This window comes from Ambystoma mexicanum, chromosome 3p (genome assembly GCF_040938575.1).
Source record: "Ambystoma mexicanum isolate Mex_15411 chromosome 3p, UKY_AmexF1_1, whole genome shotgun sequence".
Taxonomy (NCBI): domain Eukaryota; kingdom Metazoa; phylum Chordata; class Amphibia; order Caudata; family Ambystomatidae; genus Ambystoma; species Ambystoma mexicanum.
The window spans coordinates 124,310,771-124,330,719 of NC_090925.1; the positions used below are offsets into that span (position 1 = coordinate 124,310,771).

The window sequence follows — 19,949 nt, forward strand, 5'->3', positions numbered from 1 at the left end:
ACAGTTTGTCAAGAGATTTATTATGCTTTATGTTTTTCTATTTTTCTTCTGCTTATGTCATGTCTATATTTAGCCTGGATTTGAGAAAGGCAAGTCAATTTTTGCCGAAACACGTGTCATCCGCTAAAGGCTACAGCAATTTGCAAATAAAGCAATTCCAAATGTTCCTCAGGATTTCTCTTTTCTGTTGAGAATCCTCGGTTCTGTGCATGACTGATATGATACTATTTATGGGGCGCACCACTAAATGTGTAAGCTCACCCTACCATTGAAATTCTGAACAACGGAGTTGAGGGCCTCTATGTCTCCGTAGATGCTTACATTGGTGCGACCAATAGCTAATACGTGACTCCTACAATCAAGATCTCTCAAGTTCTTAGCAACACGCACACAACAAGGTCGCGAGGTATTACCGCAGAAGGTGTTAACCAAAAAGTCCCTCACCATTAGTCGTTACACAGTTTAACTTTCATATAACGAACACAACTATTATCCTCTTGAGACATCGGAGGGTAAAACATATCCCTGTTTACGGATTGCCTGTCCTCTGATGGGGCAGAGGGGGCCTCCCTCAGTGAGATTTCAGTTGCCCTGTCCCATAGCGGGTGTTAAGCTTAGCTGGCTCAACACCCCCCCACCTCCCCCACCCCTCCCCCACCGAAATCCCCCCCCACTTGCCCCTGCTGCCACAGGGAGTGATGTCCTCTTGGGCAGAAAGGACACATTTCCTGGATTTGTCACATTTCCCAAAATTAGACACTGGGTTACAACCTAGTTAAAGATTCTGGCATTCAAAGCAAGGTACTTCAGAGTCTTGCATAGAATATTAATATCGATTATATAATAAAACAGATGGCGCCGACCGTAGCAAGGTGCAGCCTACCCCTGTACTAGATACCAGGGGTAGGCTGTAGGCTGGCGCTGTTCCAACCTTCTTCCTTCATTTCTAAACAGCTGGACACAGCTGTGCTGCAGTACCATGGTATCTTCCGCAATGCTTGACTACTTAGCCCTGTCATGACACCCAGCACGTTCTTTATTTAAACAAGCCCTCCTATCAGCGGATATATATATAAATATAGGACCCAGACATCTCCAACTCCATCTCTATCGTTCACCAGCAGATTCACTTGAAACGCGCACAGGAAAGTTTAATGGGGGAGTCAGGATTGAGAATCCGGAGTCCGACCCGTAAAGGGATTGCTGGTGAGTAATCCAGCGCTCCCACTTCATCCCTCTTCTATGTCCCATTCCATATTTAATTGAGGCTAATCCAAGCAACATAGGCTTAATTGCACCGTAATTCCACTGATTTGGGAGGATAGCTCAGGGGCAAAGTGCTCGCCCTGGAAGCAAGGCGACACGGACCAATACAAGTTCGATACCCGGGTCCGCGCTTAGAAACCTCTGGGTATTAAGCGCGTTATAAACTACCAATTGCAGATACCGTACCACATGTCCCCAGGGTCGCCCCTTACAATGCTGTACCGACTTTAGTGGGGTACATCCGCATAGTTGAGAAAAACTCAGATCTTTAGCTCCCCGCCATCTATTAGCAGGATTCAGTCTATGCGTGGGGCGAGGTGTTGGAGGGAGGGGGCGGGGGAGGAGAATGAGGAAGCGTTGAGAGAGGCGGGGGGTAGGGCGGTAGCAGACAGATAAAGAAGTGCACGGGAAACGCGGAACCTGTTCTCAGTGTGCACTCGCCCACGGACAACTGAAGACCACAGGGAGTGGGAGTGGGAGTGCAGGGCACTGCCTGAGAACAGTGGATGTCAATCCAGGACCTTTGCGGGATATCTGTCACAGCTAAGCCATGGGCACTGGAGCCAACGCGAATCACTTGGAAGAGGAGGAGCACTTTGAACTGGAAATCAAGCCCAGCGGCGGGCACCAGTCGCAGGGTGCTAAGGAGCCGTCACTGAAAAGGAGCCGAGTCGCGTCACTGACAGGTGAGTGCCTGTAGGTGCAGTGGGTGGGCAATACTGGGTGCTGCGAGGGAGGGGCGCTGCTTTAACAAGAGCCGAGTCCGTCCATTACGCTCCCTTCCCTGGCCCCCTTCAGGGACAGTTAGGCAGGGACTGCAACATTTAAGCAGTGATGGAAATAGGACAAATGTGACGTGGACACCCCCAAGGGCCGGGGTGGGGGCACAGTTTGGAGGCGGGGTTATGAGGAGGTGGAACTCAGAGGGGGCGGGGCTGGCAGTGGAACTCTGCTCAAAGGAAATGTTTAAGATAATAGTTTAAAAATGCTGCAGTTTCTTTCATGCTGCTTTCTTTTCAGGAACTAAGCTGGTAAAATATAAAGGGTGCTCATCTTTTGAACCCAGCAATCTATAGTGCAATATTCCCAGGAAAACAAAATATCCAAATATGAGACACCCGAGAAGAAAACACCACACTAGAGAATTGCCTTTGTGACATATTCAACTGGATGAACCTCAACCATCTCAAAATCAACCCCGGCGAAACAGAGATAATGATTGTTTCAAAAAAGGGAGGAGACATCAACTACATCCCCTGGCCAAGAGAGCTCAACACCACACCAGAACCACCTTCAACTGTAAAAAACCAAGGGGTCCTGATGGATAACAACCTCACTCTGGAGCCACAAGTAAATTCGGTAATCAAGAAATGTTTCTTCCTCCTGCGAGCTGCAAAAAGGATCCTACCGTTCCTGTCATTCGCCCACAAAACACTCACCATCATCGCTCTGATCATGTCCAGAGTAGACTATGCCAATAGCCTATACCTGGGCATGCCCGAACGACTTCTAAAAAAACTGCAACGCATACAAAATGCAGCAGCCAGACTCCTCCTCAAGCTACCCAGAAGAGAACACATCACACCCGCACTAAAAATACTACACTGGCTACCACTGAAACAACGAATAAAGTTCAAGGCCATGTGCATCACACACAGAGCAATACACAAACAAGGCGCAGAATTCCTAAGCGACAAACTAGCCTACACCAACCGACAAGAACACTAAGATCAAGCACCGACATACGCCTGGAACCAAAACCCTACAACAGAAAAAAACTCAGAGGATCGTCCTTCTCTCACCAGGCACCCAAAACCTGGAATGACCTACCTAAGAATATACGGAATACAACAAACCACCTAGCATTCAGGAAACTCCTCAAATCATGGCTCTTCAAAGCGTAACCACAGCGGAGACGCACCAGAATGCCCAGACATTAAAACAATGACGAAAATAACTCCAACCTCGACCACTTGTACGTAATTGGACAAACACTCAAACCAAATAACCAACCACTCGACAGAGCATAAGACATCATGGAAAATAGCCACAAAGGAAGGCTGCAGAGACTGACCACATACCTAGACCCAGACGAAGCCCCAAGTAACTCTCCCACTTGTACGTACCGGACGAACATATCCAGACCGGCAGACACATCTGGATAGACGTTGGCCTGTATCGCATCTGGATAGGATCGATTGAAGGACAACATGCCCACGCCCAGAAAACGTGAATGCTAACATGTGCCACACCTAGAATTGTGAACACCGGCCTGCGTGGCGCTCAGATGGAGTTGTGAATGTTAGCATGCCCACACCTAGACGGGTCTCTAGACACTAGCCTGCGCCGCATCTGGATGGGGGTGTGAGGGTTGGCATGACCACTCCTGGATGGAGTCCTAATCATTGGCCGGCGCCGCGTCTAGATGGGATTATGAAGGGCCAACAGGCGTCACACTCAGACTGAACTACGAATGTTAGCATGGTAAAGGTCAGGTAACCCACTAACCAATATAAGCTCAAACTCTGCATACTTATCTAACTCAAAAACTCACACAACCATCTCTCGCACAACAAGGCGCACGCACTTCACAACACTGCAACAACACATAAACCGGAACAACAGCACCCGCAGACTGACTCCGATCTGATACCCGCACCAAAGCTCAGCACCCGGTGTATACTGAGTTGAAGCTGCCAACAGAACACCACTCCTCTCACTATCCTACTCCCTTCTTCACCTTACTAACCCATCCCACCTTTATCGTTTACAGATCCGCCTGAGCGCCTCGGGACCAATTCCGTTGGTGACGGTGCGCGGTACAAATACCTTAAACATTTAACATTTAATATTTAACATGTGCTTTGATGACAATTTTGGGTGGTCCTGTGGGTAAGCGTCAACACTGGGAATGGTATCAATCACAGTAAAACTGCTGCAGTGGAGCCAAGGAGTTCATGCACCTGCTGCAGAGGTTGGTGTTAACCTGCAACTCACAGGCTGCCACTGTGCTGAGATAGCTCATGGGATTCCTGAACCTATTGTAAACAGGGCTGGAAATAGCGCCATGAGTTCTGCCCCCCTCCAAAGTAGGTGCTATGCCTACAGCTCATGTCATGCAAACTTAAGTATCGGACTGACACTTATTTGCATGACAGTGAGCTGGAGACAATGCGCCCTTTATTTGCTATCAGGCAAGAGCGACGCGCTGGGCCACGCACAATACAAGAACGACAGGGGGCTCAATTGACCCGAACACTCAGCAACTGAGCCCCCTGCTATTCTTGTATTGTTTGTGATCCAGTGAGGCCTAATTCTTTCATATGCGCGGCAGTGAAACTTTTCTCCCTGTCCCTCTGTTCACTGACCCAATGGATATTGAGAAACTTTTTTCGGTGCGCCCCCGCCACCCGGATGGGGGCGCACCAAAAAATCTCACACAGGGCGTTGTGTGGGATCCTTCAAGAGCCTCCTGCAGATGGGTGCTTGAAGCTGGGCACTTTGAGCAAGTGATCGTGTGAGGATCTTAGTGGGCGAGAGGGGGGGATTTTTCCACACGCTGAGAAAGGCAGGCAGGTGCAGTTTGGGAGAGACACTTGTGAAGATGGATAGGATCTTGAAATTGATTCGCTCTCGGATCAGCAGCCAATGGGCGTCCTTTCTGGCTTCTGAGACATGGGTGTTCTTGGTGAGGCCGAGGGCAGCTCGGAGAGCATTGTTTTGGATGATCTGCATTTGGATATTCTGCCCCAGAGGGCCTATTTAATAACACCAAGTTCTGCAGGTGCACCTTTAGCCTGCACTGCACTTGCATAGAGGCCCCAAATTGCCCAGTATTTTGTAAAAGTCAACACGTCACGCAAAGCGCAGAGATTACACTTGAATTTTAATGAGCCGCAAATCTGGGGTGAGCCAATAGGGCGGCAAGGATGCGATTGACTGAGGCTGGATAGAGAATAACAGCTGATGGACAGCTAAAGCATGCCAGCAGTTATCCTTTTATAAAGGGGACGTTTAATACAAACATTAAATTAAAAGTGTACTGAATTGGACACACAGAGGTCTCTTCGAATATAATTTTAAAAACACAATTGTCACTTAACTTGATACTAAATGCACAAACTGCACATTAGCGCTCTGCACCAAATCTCATCTTTATTTAATAGTCTCCGAGAGGCGCAACAACCATTGCGCTAATGGGGCTTTAGCTCTCCCCCACCCCAGAGATGTTCTGTTATGTTTCCTTGATCTTGTTCACCTACAGTGCCATGGGCAGGCTGCACAGAACGAAGATGGTAAACGATGCCTGGGGCTGTTACCTAAACCCTGGCATTTACTAATGTAAAGCATTTCATTGTAAGCTACTACGTTTGTAGTGCCCATCTTGGCCTTGGCGATGCTGGAGGTTTGGATGCTGTGCGTAGGATCATGGGATTGAGCCGGTTTCCTAGGCTGCCAGGGCAATCTGTCAGATGATATTGCATCATCATCCTCTTCAATTCTGAGATCCTCTTCTCTTGTTGTCACGGTCATGAGCTTGCCCACAGTGTCGCACAAACACCCTGCAATGCCGAGCCGCTGACAGTAGCGCTGTACTTTGTGGGACAGGAGCGTTATGGGTGCCACCTACCTCGATGGTGCTCGCCTACGTGAAGGACCTGTGGGTGTCAACATGTGTCGACCCGAGAGTTCCACAGTGGCAAAATGAATGACCTGTTGGCTTTGGTGATCCTAGTGCTACGTGTATGCACTGAATACAAATTCACTACTTTGTTCAGGACTCCTGCCTTATGAGATGTATAGCACAGTTCATGAGTGCTCTAGACCCCATGTTTGGTGAATACCGCAACCTTGATTGTCTGGTCCTTGAGATCCTCGCCGGCAGTTGTTGTGCGCTGCACAGGCAGAGATACTAGTGAGTGGGCCACACTCACATGAAAGAAGACGAGGGACATGACACATCTTTCTTCATCCAAATTTTTTTTTAAAACCTTTTTATTTGCATTTTAAACACAAAACAAACTAATAACTTTAACAAAAACACACATCACATTTCTGCTGGCACTTTCGCTTGGAGTGGTGATCTTATTTGGTCAAGGCACGGCGAGGCCTCCTCCTCCTCATTCCGTAATGCTTGTCTACTACTCTGTATGTTCTCTCGTGTGCGGGTGGGCCGAGCCATCCTCCCCCTGAGACCTTCCGCCTCCCGTTGTTGGGCCCCCTGCGCCATCCGTTTCATTCTCTTCTGATCCTCTGGGTTTGACTGTACTGTCTCTTTCTTCTCCTCCGAACAGGTCTCGCACAAGGGTATTCCACGCCAGTACCTTGGCCCCACTGTCGCCTTCCCCCCTTTGCTTCGCCCTTGCCCACACCGCTATCGCCCATTTGTGCAGGTCCTCCCACCACCTCTCTGTGGAGGGTCCTGTACTTGTGTTCCATGCCATTGCTATGCAACGTTTTGCCAGTATCGTCATCATGTCTTTCATTTTCACAAGGTGTGTTCTCTGCTTACCCCCTCTTGGGAACAATCCCAGCAGATAAGATTCTGGTGTCCATGCTTGCATTTGGATTCCTCCCTTCAATGCTTTTTCCTTGATGGTGTCCCAAAAGTGCTGTATCCTCGGGCATGTCCAGAACATGTGTAACAAGTCCACCTGCTCTGTTTGCGCAGCGCGGCCAGCTCCGGGTTTGTCTGCTCCCGATGTTCGACATTCTTTTAGGTGCCAGATATGCTCTGTGTATGAGGTAGAGCTGCATCTGCCTGAACCTTGCGTTCCTAGAGACTTTCTTGGCATATCGGAGGACTCTGCTCTACTGCTCATCCGAGAAGGGTTTCTGAAGTTCTTCCTCCCATTTGACTTGTGCTTGCAGGACTCTCGTGTTGGTAACGCCCAGTAATCGTTCATAGAGTCTGGACACTGTGTGCCCCCACTCCGAGACCTCATACCATGCATCTAGTGTCCCTCCTGCGTCTTTCGCCTCCGGTATGGTCTCCCATCTTTTCTGTATTGTTCGGACCAAGTTGTTATACAGTATGAATTGGCCCTTCTGTATGCCCTGCTCTTCTACCAGTGTTTGAAAGTCTACCCAGCATCTGCCTTGCCACAGGTTCCCTATTTGGGCTACTCCTTTGTCTTCCCACTGAGTTCTATACATTGCCAGAGTCGTGATGCGTGCATCGACTAATCCCGCCAGAGGGATTTGTCTAGAGCAGGGGTCTTTTATGCCTTGGCTTCTCCACGCCCTTTTCCATAGGTCTATGCCCAGCTTAACCATGTTCGGCAGGGTTTTTGCTGAGGCTTTGTCTAGCCACAGGACCAATCTCAGATAGTATCGCTTCGTCGCCGGTTGAAAGAGTATGGAATCTATAGATGCATCTTCTCCCAGCCACTGTACTACGAACAGAAGTTGGCCCGCCAAATAGTATCGTTCAAAGTCTGGGAGCCTAATGCCCCCCCCCTTCATAGTCTCTCTGCAGCGTGTTCAGTGCCACCCTGTTTCTCCATCCACCTCACAGGAACTCCCATGCATTGGCGTGTAAGTGTTTGAAGAATGACCCAGGAATGTTGTAAGGGATGTTAGTGAAATAATATAGGAGTCAGGGTAGCACCGTCATCTTCAGTAAGGCCCCCTCCCTATCATCTCTAAGGTAGCGTGCTCCAAAACCACATGGCCCTCTCTGTGTTTTTTAAGGCTTCCTGTGTATTTGCCTCGTGTGTTTCTCTGGTGTCATGGTGAATACTCATGGATATCAGAAAGTGTGTGGGGTCCACGCGAGGCCCAGGTCCTGTAGCTGGGCTGGGGTCATTCCTCAGGTCCGCTAAGGGGAACAGCAAGGATTTTCCCTTAATCGTTTATCCCCGAAAGCCTGCTGAATGCTCCCAGGGCTTCGAGCAGTTCAGGCAGATGGGCTCTGGACATAGAGCAAGATGTCATCTACATCATTTGGTGTACTTCCCGTCTATCTCTATTGCACTCTGCCCTTAGGAAAGCAGCAAATGGTTCTAGGGCTAAGATATACAATATCGGGGACAATGGGCAGCCCTGCTTCGTACCCCGTGCAATGCTCCATTCCACCGAGACATGCCTCCCCATCTTCACCCTGGCCCTTGGATCTTTATATAGGAGGTTAATCCAGTGTAGGAACCCTTCCCCTATTCCGAAGTGGGTGAGGACTCACAGGAGCCAGTCCCAGTCCACTGAATCAAATGCCTTAATGGCATTTTGAGATGCCACTGCACATTCCCCCTTTCTCAGATTCGTACTGTCTATGTCATGGTGGAGTCTGCAGAGATTTCACGTTGTATTCCTCCCCGGTACATATCCCGTTTGATCTGGGTGTACCAGCGTGGGTATGACCTTTTTAAGCCAGTTAGCCAGAAGCGCCATCAGGATTTTAGAATCTTGGAGAATGGTCTGTAAGAGCCAACTCTAGGGGCGGTTTCCCTGGTTTTAGTACTGGTACGATTTTGGACTCTGACATACTTCTAGGGAGCTGTCTCCTCTCGTACCCATCCTCTAGTGTTTCCGACAGTCTCTGGGCTATGCTGTCCTTGTATTTCTTGTAGAATTCCCCGGGAAGCCCGTCGGGCCGCAGGGACTTGACTGTCGGAAGCCTGGTTATGACCGCTGACAATTTTTCCACTGTGAGGGGTGCGTCTAACATTTGCCTTTGCTCCTCTGTCAGTTGGGGAAGGGTGATTTCCGCCAGAGCCTCGGCTATGTCTCCCTCCTCTGCCTCCTGGACCCTGGAATAGAGTTTCCTCATAGAATCTCCAGAAGACCATGTTGATGTCTTCTTGGCTCCGATCTCCTCCCCCTGCTCGTCTTTGATTGCATTTATCGGTTCCCGCTTACCCTCTTGTCTGGTCAGCCAGGCTAATAGCCTACTGGCTTTATCCCCCTCTGCGTGTAGCCACTGTATATATTTCCCATAGTCCAGCTTTCCCAGTCCCTCCCAAATTGCTGTGCACTTCTGCCTCAAGGTCATGAGATCCCCTGCTTCTTCACCCTTCTTACCTGCTACTGCTTCCGCCCGTGCCACCTCCTTTTCTACTTCGTCCAGTTCCGCTAATACTTCATTCCGGAGGCCTCCAGTTTTTCGCATCGCCTCCCCTCTGACTACCACCTTAAGGGCCTCCCAAACCGTTCCTTTTCTCTCTGCACTCTCCTCATTGTGATCTCAATAATCATCTATCGTACTCTGCATGTACCCCTGGAATTCCCCATCCATCAATGCCTCGGCCTCATTCGCCATGTGGGTATGGGGACTTTTCTGTATGTGTGTGTCCATCCAAGCCCCTGCTAACGGGGAATGGTCGGATAGTGTTCATGAGTGAATGTGTGCCCCTGTTAATTCCTCCAGTTTCTCCTTGCCCGTGAACAGATAATCAGTTTAGGTGAATATTCTGTGCGGAGCACTATTGTGTGTGTATCCCCTGGTGCCCCCTTGCACCTTCCTCCAGACGTCCTCCAGCTCCAACTGATCCAATATCTTCTGCAGCGCTCTGGCCGGTGGTGCTGGTTTCTTGTGCTTGGTGTCTGATCTGTCCAGCCGAGGGTCCAGTGTGCAGTTGAAATCCCCAGCCCAGATGATCGATGCTGTCCTGTATGGGGCCAGCCGGGCGTGAGTGTACTGAAGAACTCTGTGGTTTTGTGGTTGGGGGCATACGTGTTCACCAGGCACACCTCCCGCTTCTCCAGCATTCTCTGGATGATCAGTATCCTGCCTTCTGCGTCCCTTTCTTGTTTTGTGAGTTGAAACAGGATCCCTGGGGCGATCCACGTCAGCACTCCCCTCGCGTAGTTAGAGTATGTGGAACTGTACATTTGTCCTCCCAATTTCTTGGAAACTTTGGCTTGTTTCTCGGCCGTCAAATGTGTCTCTTGCAGCATTCGCTGTGAACCTTTGCCCTGTTGAGCCAAGTGTATACCCTTAGCCTCTTGAGGTAGGCATTTAGTCCCCTGACGTTCCATGAGACTACGTTCACCACTTCTTGGCCCATTTGCTCACTGAGTCTGGCAGCCCGCCCCTTCCCATGGTCTGGTACGTTGTCGTTCTTCTGATGCTTCGTGTGTCCGGGCCTGCTCCTGCCTTCCTCCACCCGTTAGGATAGTTCTGGTCCTTCCACACCCTGTCCGTCTTCTCCGTTATCTGGTCTTTGCTGGCCCCCCTCCCTGGTGCACCCCTTTGATTCACTCTGTTCGGACGTGGTTCTGATTGCTCTACAGCTTTGCCTATGCCGTGCCTTTGTCATTTCCCATGTCCTCCTCCACTCGTGCCTTCCCCTAATAACCCTAAACCCACAACTACTACAACAATAAACAATCGCCCAGCCACCCTCCCCCCTGCTCGGGCTCTGCCGCTTCCCAGGTGCCATTCCCCTTTTTGTGCGTGATGCCTTGAAACTGGTATCACAAGTTCCACCTCTCCTTGGGGTCCCATCTATGGGTCTCAGCGGCCTGCTCCCAGGTACTGTGAGCTCCCGCTTCCTACTACTGGTTCAGGTCTCTGTGATAGTGCTCTGCTGTTTGTTCGCTTCTTCATGTTACTCCAGGGTGTATCCCCCGTTTCCACTCCTCTGGTTAGTACTTGTGATATCTGCGGTCTGCTCGGATGTTGTAGAAGCTCCCGCCTGCCGGGCTACTGACCCGAGTCTCTGCAAAGTATCCTGTTTGTCCTTACTCGCTTCATTCCTCATTGGGGTGCATTCCTGTTTCTCCCATTTCCCTCCCTCAGTTGTGGGATCCCTTGTTGGCCCATGCACTCCTGGGCATCAGCTGTTGTCTCGAAGATGTGTGACCTCTCATTGTGCAACCCTTTTAGTTTTACCAGGTATAATAGCATGAATTTCACTCACTAGTCGGCCAAAACTGCGCCCGTTGTCTTTGCACTAGAGCTGTGTAGTCTGGGTAGATGGTTACTCTGGCACCATTTCTTGTCATCACCCATCCCTCACTCCCTCGAGAATGTCAAAATCTTCTCCCTGTCTTTGAAGTTCAAGATCTTCGTGATCATAGGTCTTGGGGGTGCCCCCGGTCTGGGTCTCCTGGTTAGGGTTCTGTGCGCCCTCTCCACTGCGAAGCCTTGGGATAGATTCCCCGCTCCTACCTCCTGTAGAAGTAGGCACTCTATGTAGTTCATGGGGTCTCTGCCTTCCTCTCCCTCCGGAAGACCACTATGCGCACGTTGTTGCATTGAGCTCTCCCTTTTTTGTGTCCTGTCTGAGGAGCCCCACATCTACAATCACTGCATCTAACTTGCCCTCTATCGATGCTTTAAGCGCTTCTATGTCCTCCAGGATGCTACCTTCCACTTGCCTGATCTCTCCTTGTGTGGGGTTTGACGTGGTTGAGGTTGTGGCCACTTCCGTCGCCACGGATTGCATGTCCTCATTCTTGCAGGAGAATGTCTCCATACTGGTTTGCCTCCCTTTGCCTCCTTTCTGCTTGTCTGGCATGTTTATGTCCTCAGCCTGTGTCCTATGTCTAGGCCTCCTCTTCTCCAGTGTTAGGTATGGGTAGTTTGTCTCTGGACTGCCTCCGTCTCAATCAGCGTGCTCTCCTCTCTCGCTGTCCCAGTGCTCGAGGCCCTGTCTTCCCTGTTGCTTGTGGGTATCTTCTTGGGTCCTGCGTTTGTGAGTCTCTGCAGTAATGCTTGCCTTGTATCTAATCAGTGGGTTGTGACCTCCCACGTATATGGTCATCCGATTGCTAAGTACTCTCCACCTTTTCCATTTGCCCAATACCCAGGTGGTGGCAGCTGCGCCGATGTGTTCCTGCTACTGGCACTGTATGCGTATGGAGGCTCCTTCCTATGTCTTATTTGCGCCTTGCCGCAGAGGTAGTAGTGCCCCTTATGTTGTAGAGCGGGACACTCTGGGCTTGTTTCACGTGACCCCTGGTGGTCTGCTGTACCCCTTTTGATTCCCTCAATAGTCTTTGTTGCAGGAGGTCAGGCGCAGCTCACCTGCTTGTCCCCTTGGGTTGCCTCCACCTCAGGGTCCTCTGTGCTCCGGCCGTTGCCTCGTGCTGGTGGCCGTGTTGCTGGGGGGTCCAGACCCCTCCCGCCAGTGTTAGCGGGCCAGGTTCTGTTAGTGCCATCGCATCTCAGCGACGCACTATGATCTTCCTGTGTCCATCACCTCGCGTTCGCTCAGGCGGGGCCTGCCCACTAAGGCCCAGGCACTCTCTGACTGTGCTGTCTCAGTTGGGGCTCGGTGTCCCACTTACGACTTGCCTGGGGGGGTCCCTTTTCCGCCCTTTGCTCTCCCTCTGTCCGTCCTGGCCCGAGCGGGGCTTCCTTGTGGCAGGGTCCGCATGCGCCTTTATTGGGAGTGTTCACCGCCCCCTGCTCCTTACATCGTGGGTCAGATATCCTTTCATCCGTGTGAACCCGGGGTGTCCTCTCACAGCCCGGCGCTCCTGCTGTGGGGCTGTGTAGCTTCAGTGCCACACCTGGGTGGTACTTTGCTCCCCGACCGGTCTCCGTTACAGAAAAGTGCCTCACCTCACGGTCTTATCTGCTGTCACTGCCGGCTTTCTTCTGGACCCACGGCACCTCCTACTGTGGCGAGCCGTACCCCCGCTCGCTGCCGCGCCGGCTTGGTCACCCTGCTGACTGTTCTGCTTCCTCCCTTTGCTGGGTGCAGTCACGCCTCTGTGGGTCGTGTGCACCGGGACCGCAGCTGGGCAATCTTCCCTCTGGCCGCGTTGTCTCTGCACTCCACTGGCAGTCCTCTCTCACGCCCGCCGTATATAATGTTCCCTCTGCGTCTCCATCCCGATGCTGAGTCCCGTTCTCAGTGATGTAGTGCGCCCACCATTTTGTGTCTGGCACTGCAGACGCTCTGGCCCTCCTGTTGTCGTTGGCTCACCATGATTCTGTTCGCTCTTCAGGCTAGTCTTCCAACAGCCTTCTGGCGTTTTTCCTTGCGAAATTCAATAATATTACACCAGTTTGGCGGATCTGTAAGTCGGATCTCTCGGGAGCTTCAGAGTCACTCACCCATGCATGGCCACCAAGCCACACCCCCCTTTCTTCATTCAACTTTATTTCACTTCTCCCCGTTCCGTGCCCCATGTCGTCACTTCCCATTCCCACCCCTTCCCTTGTGGTCCTGCCCCTTTATGAACTAGACTGAGGCAAGACATTACATCTCCCCATTTCATCAACATCAAGTCTCGGGTACTACCCCATCTCTACAATCAGTCTCATTGGATGTATCTAAGTCCTCACTGGCCTGACTTCTCTCCATTGTTCAGGGGTTACTGATACACAGAGTAGTGTCTCCTCGTGCCACTCCTCGTTGGATTCTTCACCATCACCTAGGTAAAAGTCGTCTGTGTCACCAACTCTCATTCAGTTATCAGACCGCTCCTTTAGTTTGTCTGGGTTGGGCCATCAATTGAAATGGGATATGTTTCTGGTGACAGATCTCTGATTGCCGTCCCTGGCCATGATCACGGTGCCTTGTTTATGCAACACTGTCAGTGGACCAGGTCTGAACGTGGAATCTTCTTTTCTGTATCTGGGTTGTTGTGCCAGTACCGGTCACCTTCTTGTAAATTATTGTTTTGCTCTCGGCGTCGAGCGTCAGCATATCGTTTTTTCTTTTGTTTGTTTTCTTCATCTGTGTGTCGTGCATATGTTTCTGCCTCTTCCTTTTCACACAGACTCTGGGGAAACTGTTTTCTCACCCTGCGGCCAAACAGGAGTTCTGCAGGGTATACCCCAGTGATACTGTGCAGGGTGTGCCTGTAATCATGCAGTAGCTGGCATAAGGTCTATTCCAGGGGTTGGTGATTAATGTGGCCGATTTTCAAGGTCCTTTTTACATCGGCCATAAACCGCTCCACAAAGCCATTAGCCTGTGGCCACAGTGGCGTGATTCTGCCGTGTCTGCAACCCATGTAGTTGGCAACGTTTTCAAAGTCATGGCTGGTAAATGGCAGATTGTTGTCTGAGTTTCGAACTTTCGAAATTCCATAGGTGGTCAATATCCGGTAAGTGCTGGGGTGACAGTTGTGGCTGCTGTCGATTAAATTATCTGTGCTTGCGGGAATAGTGAGTGTTCATCGATCACTATTAGCACGTATGTTCCATCTCTGGTCGGACCAAAGAAATCCACAGCTATTTCTTCCCATAGGCTATTGCAATGGGCTGGGTCGCACTGGACAGTGCCGCTATGCAGCAGGTGGTCCATGCCTGTATAATGTCCTCGACCCAGGTACCAATCTTGGAAAACCAGACCTTTTGCAGTAGGAGTCTTTTGGTGGACACTATCCCTCAGTGGCCTTTGTGGGCCAACTCCATCACTTGTTGTTGAAGTGCCGTTGGCATTACTATCTTGCATCCATTTGAGAGAACGTGATCTTCCATCACTGAGAGTTCTTCCTGTATCAGTGTGTTATGTTGCATCTCTTCCTGGCTGTCCTGATCCAAGTCTTTTGCCATTCACTTAGCATGTTTCATCTTTACCTCTATTCTACATCGCACAACAATGGCCAGGGCTCGATCCTGTTCTGACTCCTTCTGAAGAATTGCCCAGTTGATGGGGAAAGGTTTCATCTGATGAATTATGTAGTTGATGTAGGCATTAGCGATCGAGGGACCTGTAACCGTGGTCTAGTTAGGGTGACAGGACAGATAGTCTGCTCGGTTTCCGTCCTTTGCTGGTCTGTGACTGACTTTAAATTTGTAATCTTGTAGTCTCAGACCCCATCTTGCTATTCAGGGGGGCATGTGGGCTTTGAGATTTCCATAGATGATAAGTAGGGCCTGGTGATCTGTTGCTATTGTGAACTCCTTGCCATATAAAAATAAGTGTAAATGTTTGCTTGCCGGCACAACTGCAAGTCCTTCTTCCTCAGCCTGGGAGTATGCCTGTTCCACATGTGACAGGCTATGACTGGCACAGGCGACTACGACATGAGAGTGCAGTGTTTTGGCATCCTGTTGCGTTAGAATGGCACCTAGTCCGACTGGGCTAGCGTTTACGGTGACTTCAGTTTCTTTCTCAGCGTTAAAGTATGCCCGCTCTTCTACCTACATAGTTGCCTGAATTTTCTGAAATGCTGTCTGGCATTGGAAGTCCTGTTGTCCATGCATCAGTTCCTTTAGTGGTGCGCTGACTGTGGCGTAGTCAGGGAGATATCTGGAGCAGTAGCTCGTCAACCCCAAGAACGAACTCATATCAGAGACATTTGCTGGCAGTGGGATTTTGTTGAGTGCTGCTACTTTGTCGGGGTCTGGACGCATCCCTTGTCCGAGGATATATGCCTGAAGAATTTGAAGGTTTTTTTCTAGAATTCACATTTTGATTTATTCAGTGTGAGGTGAGCTTCTTTGAGTGCCATGCAGACTCGATGTAGTGTGGCATCATGTTCCTCCCTCGTCTTCCCGAAGACTAAGATATCATCACTGTAGTTCGAACTGTTTGGTATGGGTCGTATCATCTTGTGTATCTCTTCTAGGAAGATTCTGGCCGCTGATGAGACACCGAAGCTTAACTATTTGTATCTGAAAAGACCCTGATGTGTCACAAATGTGGTGATTTATCGTGACTCAGGGCTCAGCTCTAGCTGATTGTACCCCTTATTTAAGTCCAGTTTGGAGCATACTATTGCTCCATGCAGAAGGTGTATCATGTCGGATATTATTAGAGCCTGATGCTTCTCCCTTTGTATGGCTTCATTCGCCCTCCTCATGTCCACGCATAGTCGTATCATTCCGTCTGCAATCTCTGGTACAGGCACTATGGGGGATACCCACGGGGTGAGCCCTGTCGCTGGCTCAATGATGTTTTGATCAAGTTTTTTTTTTATTTCACTCTCCACTTGCCTTTGAATGGTATGCCCCTGTAATATTGGGCTACTGGCTTCATGGCTGGATCTATGTGCAACATGACTTTGCATCTCGTAGCTCGCCTAGTCCTTTAAATAGCGTTGGGGAATGTCCTTTCTATGTTGTCATCCACTGCCATGTATTTGTGTGCCATCATTTGGTACAGTATGTGGACCAGACCAATGCCCATTGCGGTGTAGAAACAAAGGATGCATCCACTTTTAGTCTTTAAAACGTGCAGCTGAATACAGGCAGAGTGAGGTTCATATGATCATATTGCTGTGATCACCCCCTGCATGGTAATGGGGTGTTTGATCCGTTGGGGTATATGTCAACCCTGGAGGTCTTTAGCTTTGCAGGGTGTGGCATGTTGTTTTAGTCTTCTTCACTCAGGACATTCAATGTTGCTCCTGTGTCTATGAGGAATTCAGCTGGTGTGCCATTTACTTGCATCAGTGGCAGTCAACTGTGTTCTTTTGCAATGTTGTTTCCTAGGGCCCACACGTAGCCTTTTTTCCTGCCGTCGTGGTTCAACAAGGCGGATTCGCTGCTCAAGTGTGAGTGTACCTCACTATACTGTAGGTGTCTTCTTGGCCGGCAGTGTTCCCGCCTTTCTGGTGAGATGTGTACTCTCCTGCCATGTGACTCTGCTTCCTTCTCCGCCTGGTTGTCAATGGTTTCCCTGCTTGCCTTTGGATTTACAGCCACTGCTTCTGTACATCATGTATCACCTTCCTTCATTGGGTGATGTGTGCCCTTGTCTTGTGAGGGGGGATAGCTCAGGGGCAACACGTTTGTCTTGGAAGCAAGACAACACAGCGCAACACAGGTTGGAATCCAGATCTCACGCTTAGAAACCAATCTCTGGTATTAAGTACGTTATAAAAGAACAATTATATTATGACGGCATATTCTTGCATATTGCACAAAAATGTCATTCACTTCCGCAGGCAGCACATTTCTGTCCAAATACTGGACAGGTGCCGCCATGAGGGTACTCGTCTCCATAGCTGAAACATGACGTTTCTGATTTTCTCGCAATGGTGCCGGGTTCTGGTGTTAGTTTGTTGACTTTCTCTACGTCCTTCTGCTGTGCTTGCAGGTGCGTTTTGTTCATAGTCTCCTTTTGTTGGTCGATCGCCAGTCCCACGCGTGCCATTGCCACTATGTCTTCCAGGGATCTCTGTTTTTGATATAGTTTCTTTCGGAATGTCGGAAACTCACACCCTGTGATAATCTGCGAGCAGAGTGCTCCTACGTTGGAATAGCGGTGGAATTCATAGTGTTTCATGCATATTGTTGGGATGGAAATGAGTATATGCGACGCCCCTAGGCGCTTTCAGGTGAGGCGAACCCCATATGAAGAGATGTACTATATAAGGAGGGAGAAAATACAATATAGAAGTATTATAGTGCCAACAGTAGATGCACAACACTAGAAAACACATCGAAAGAAACTCCATTTTGTTGTAGGCCAAAAAGCGCAAGCTTGCATGATCGTGCTGCACCCACCAAGCTCCATGAACCCAGTTCACCAGGCCCAAAATCATTAAGGCAGAATTAATCCGTGCAGCCAGTTCTCATGGAAGTTCACTTCCCCCCTTGTCCCTCCACTGTTGCAAACATTCAGTATCTTTTTGAGGAATGTACCTGCAAGAGCGTGAGACAACCTGAGGCGCCTCAGTATGTCCATCCATCTCCACTAAACTGCCAATGAGCCCCTAACCCCCCCTAGCCAGTCCACACCACTGACCCGACCCCAACACCTTTGCACTCCATGATAAGCAAGCGACCCTCCTGTCTTGACACAAATCAAGTGTCTATAAAAGATCTAAGCATGCGCAACTGTATTTCTTCCAGCATAAAACACAGCCTTTGTAACGCGAGGGATAAATTAAAGATCAAACTCAGGGTGGAGACCTTGAGTGCGGGAAGTGTGGTATCAACGAAGCCCTGAATGTGTGGGTCGGCATGACTGTATTTTATCCTCCCTTCCCCCTGGCACAATTCTCTGTGCCACCCAGGTGCATGCCACAGTGATGGAATAGGGAGCTTAGCATGTTAGTTTAGATGTCACATTGTATTATATGAGCAACCTGACCTTCACCCAAGACCAAGCCGAGCCCAGCTGACCCACGTGGAGGCAGATCGACTGTGAAAGATCTAACCAATTGTAGCCAGGCATCCCTTATGGAGCAGGCCCATCTATAGGGTGCTACCAATCAGTAGCTCCTGTTCTTACTGTGTATGATGACTCCTCATGGCTTTTTAAGCTCCTGCTTGTCCTTAGATTGACCAGAGCGCTCTCGAGTCCTTTGCTGATATTTTATATTATGTACAATTAACCTTTGTTATCCTTGAATCGCTATCTCCTGGCCTATTTCCCTAGACGGTTGTCTTTATTCTGGAGTGTGCGCAAAAAGGTACTTGCCTTCAATATGCCTGGGCTCATCACGAAATTGTCCATGGATTCACCTTCCTCTTGTCTTGTGGTGTGAAATGTGTGCCTTTCATGGTGCACGTTTGTACATGCTGCAAAATATGTGGACACTGCATCCCGCATTTCCTCAAACGTTGCCCTATCATTATCAAGCAATTCTTCCAAAATGTCCCTCACTGCTGGGTCTATGGCCAGGGATAATATCTTCTTTTTCCTCTCATCATCCAGCAGACCCATGGCCCCTATGTGCACTCTGATATCTCTCAGCCATCTTGTCCAACAGGGGCCTAAACTGCTTGTGTGTCTCAAATCGAATGCGGCCGTTAACTGCAGCGTTGTCTGCCCACTAACCTGAGGCTGAAAAGCTGCGGATGCTCTAGTTGGCACTGTGGCAGGAATGTCCTCTGCAGACATAGTGTCGGATTTGGACCCAGCACTTCTCAAGCTAGCTGTACTGGTTCCCAGATCTGGGTGTCTGTGGATGCTCACACCCTGGACCTCCACCAGGTGTTGCAGTGTCTCTGCCAGCACTAGGCTGGTCCCTGGATGAGGTGAGCAGTGTGCCTTGTTGCCTGGACCACAGTTATTGTAATGTATACTATGTCTGCTTTATCTTCCATTCATGCGGCAGTCCCTGGAGATACTATGCATAGCTTGCACCCTGCAGGGAGACCTGCCGAGTCTTGCACGGTGAGTGGGAGTTTCCGGCGAGCAGATAATACAGGAAGGAGGCTCTCCTGGTATGCGCACCAGATCTGTGCCACGCCGCGCTGTGCTGTAGCTGGCTCCATCGTCGGTCAGCACCCGCTGCACACGGGGTCGCGTCGCCAGTGCCTTGTGCTGCACAGGCAGAGATACTAGTGAGTGGGCCACACTCACATGAAAGAAGATGAGGGACATGACACATCTTTCTTCATCTAACTTTATTTCGCTTCTTCACGTTCCCTGTGTCATCACTTCCTGTTCCCACCTTCTCCCCCTGTGGTCCCACCTCTTTATGAACTAGACCGGGGTAAGACATTACAGTTATTTAGGTGCGAGGCCGTGCCGAAATAACGCACAAAGTGATTACTAATATGTGTTGGCCATGCCCTCCATCAGGCGTGCCCCTTTATTCAATGACCATGTCACAACCGTTATATCAAGTGATGGTGGACATCTCCGCTGCAGCATCCTTTCACCCCTGCCCATTCCATTTGGGAGATACTAGTCCAGGCCTGGATTTAATTTTGCATTCTGAAGCTTGTAGTCAGTCCTGGGTTTCCCCAGTATAAACCAGCACTACAAATCCCAGAATGCAGTTAACACCTACAATGTCCTCAATGGAATGGCGCACGCTGACATCTATGCACTTGTTTTTATGATTTCCTCGCCTCCTGGTCTGGGCAGCTTTGCAAA

At 49.8% G+C, this 19,949-nt stretch overlaps 1 protein-coding gene across 2 annotated transcripts in view; it reads left to right on the forward strand.

The window, feature by feature from the left end:
• The first annotated feature begins 1,651 nt into the window (after positions 1-1,651).
• LOC138580154 (C-type lectin domain family 2 member B-like) overlaps positions 1,652-19,949 on the forward strand; it is a 401,198-nt gene continuing 382,900 nt past the window's right edge. For both annotated transcript variants that reach the window (XM_069650479.1, XM_069650482.1), the window contains exon 1: positions 1,652-1,952. In XM_069650479.1, the coding sequence (XP_069506580.1) occupies positions 1,817-1,952 (136 nt within the window). In that variant the 5' untranslated portion in view covers positions 1,652-1,816. The remainder of the gene's footprint in view (positions 1,953-19,949) is intronic.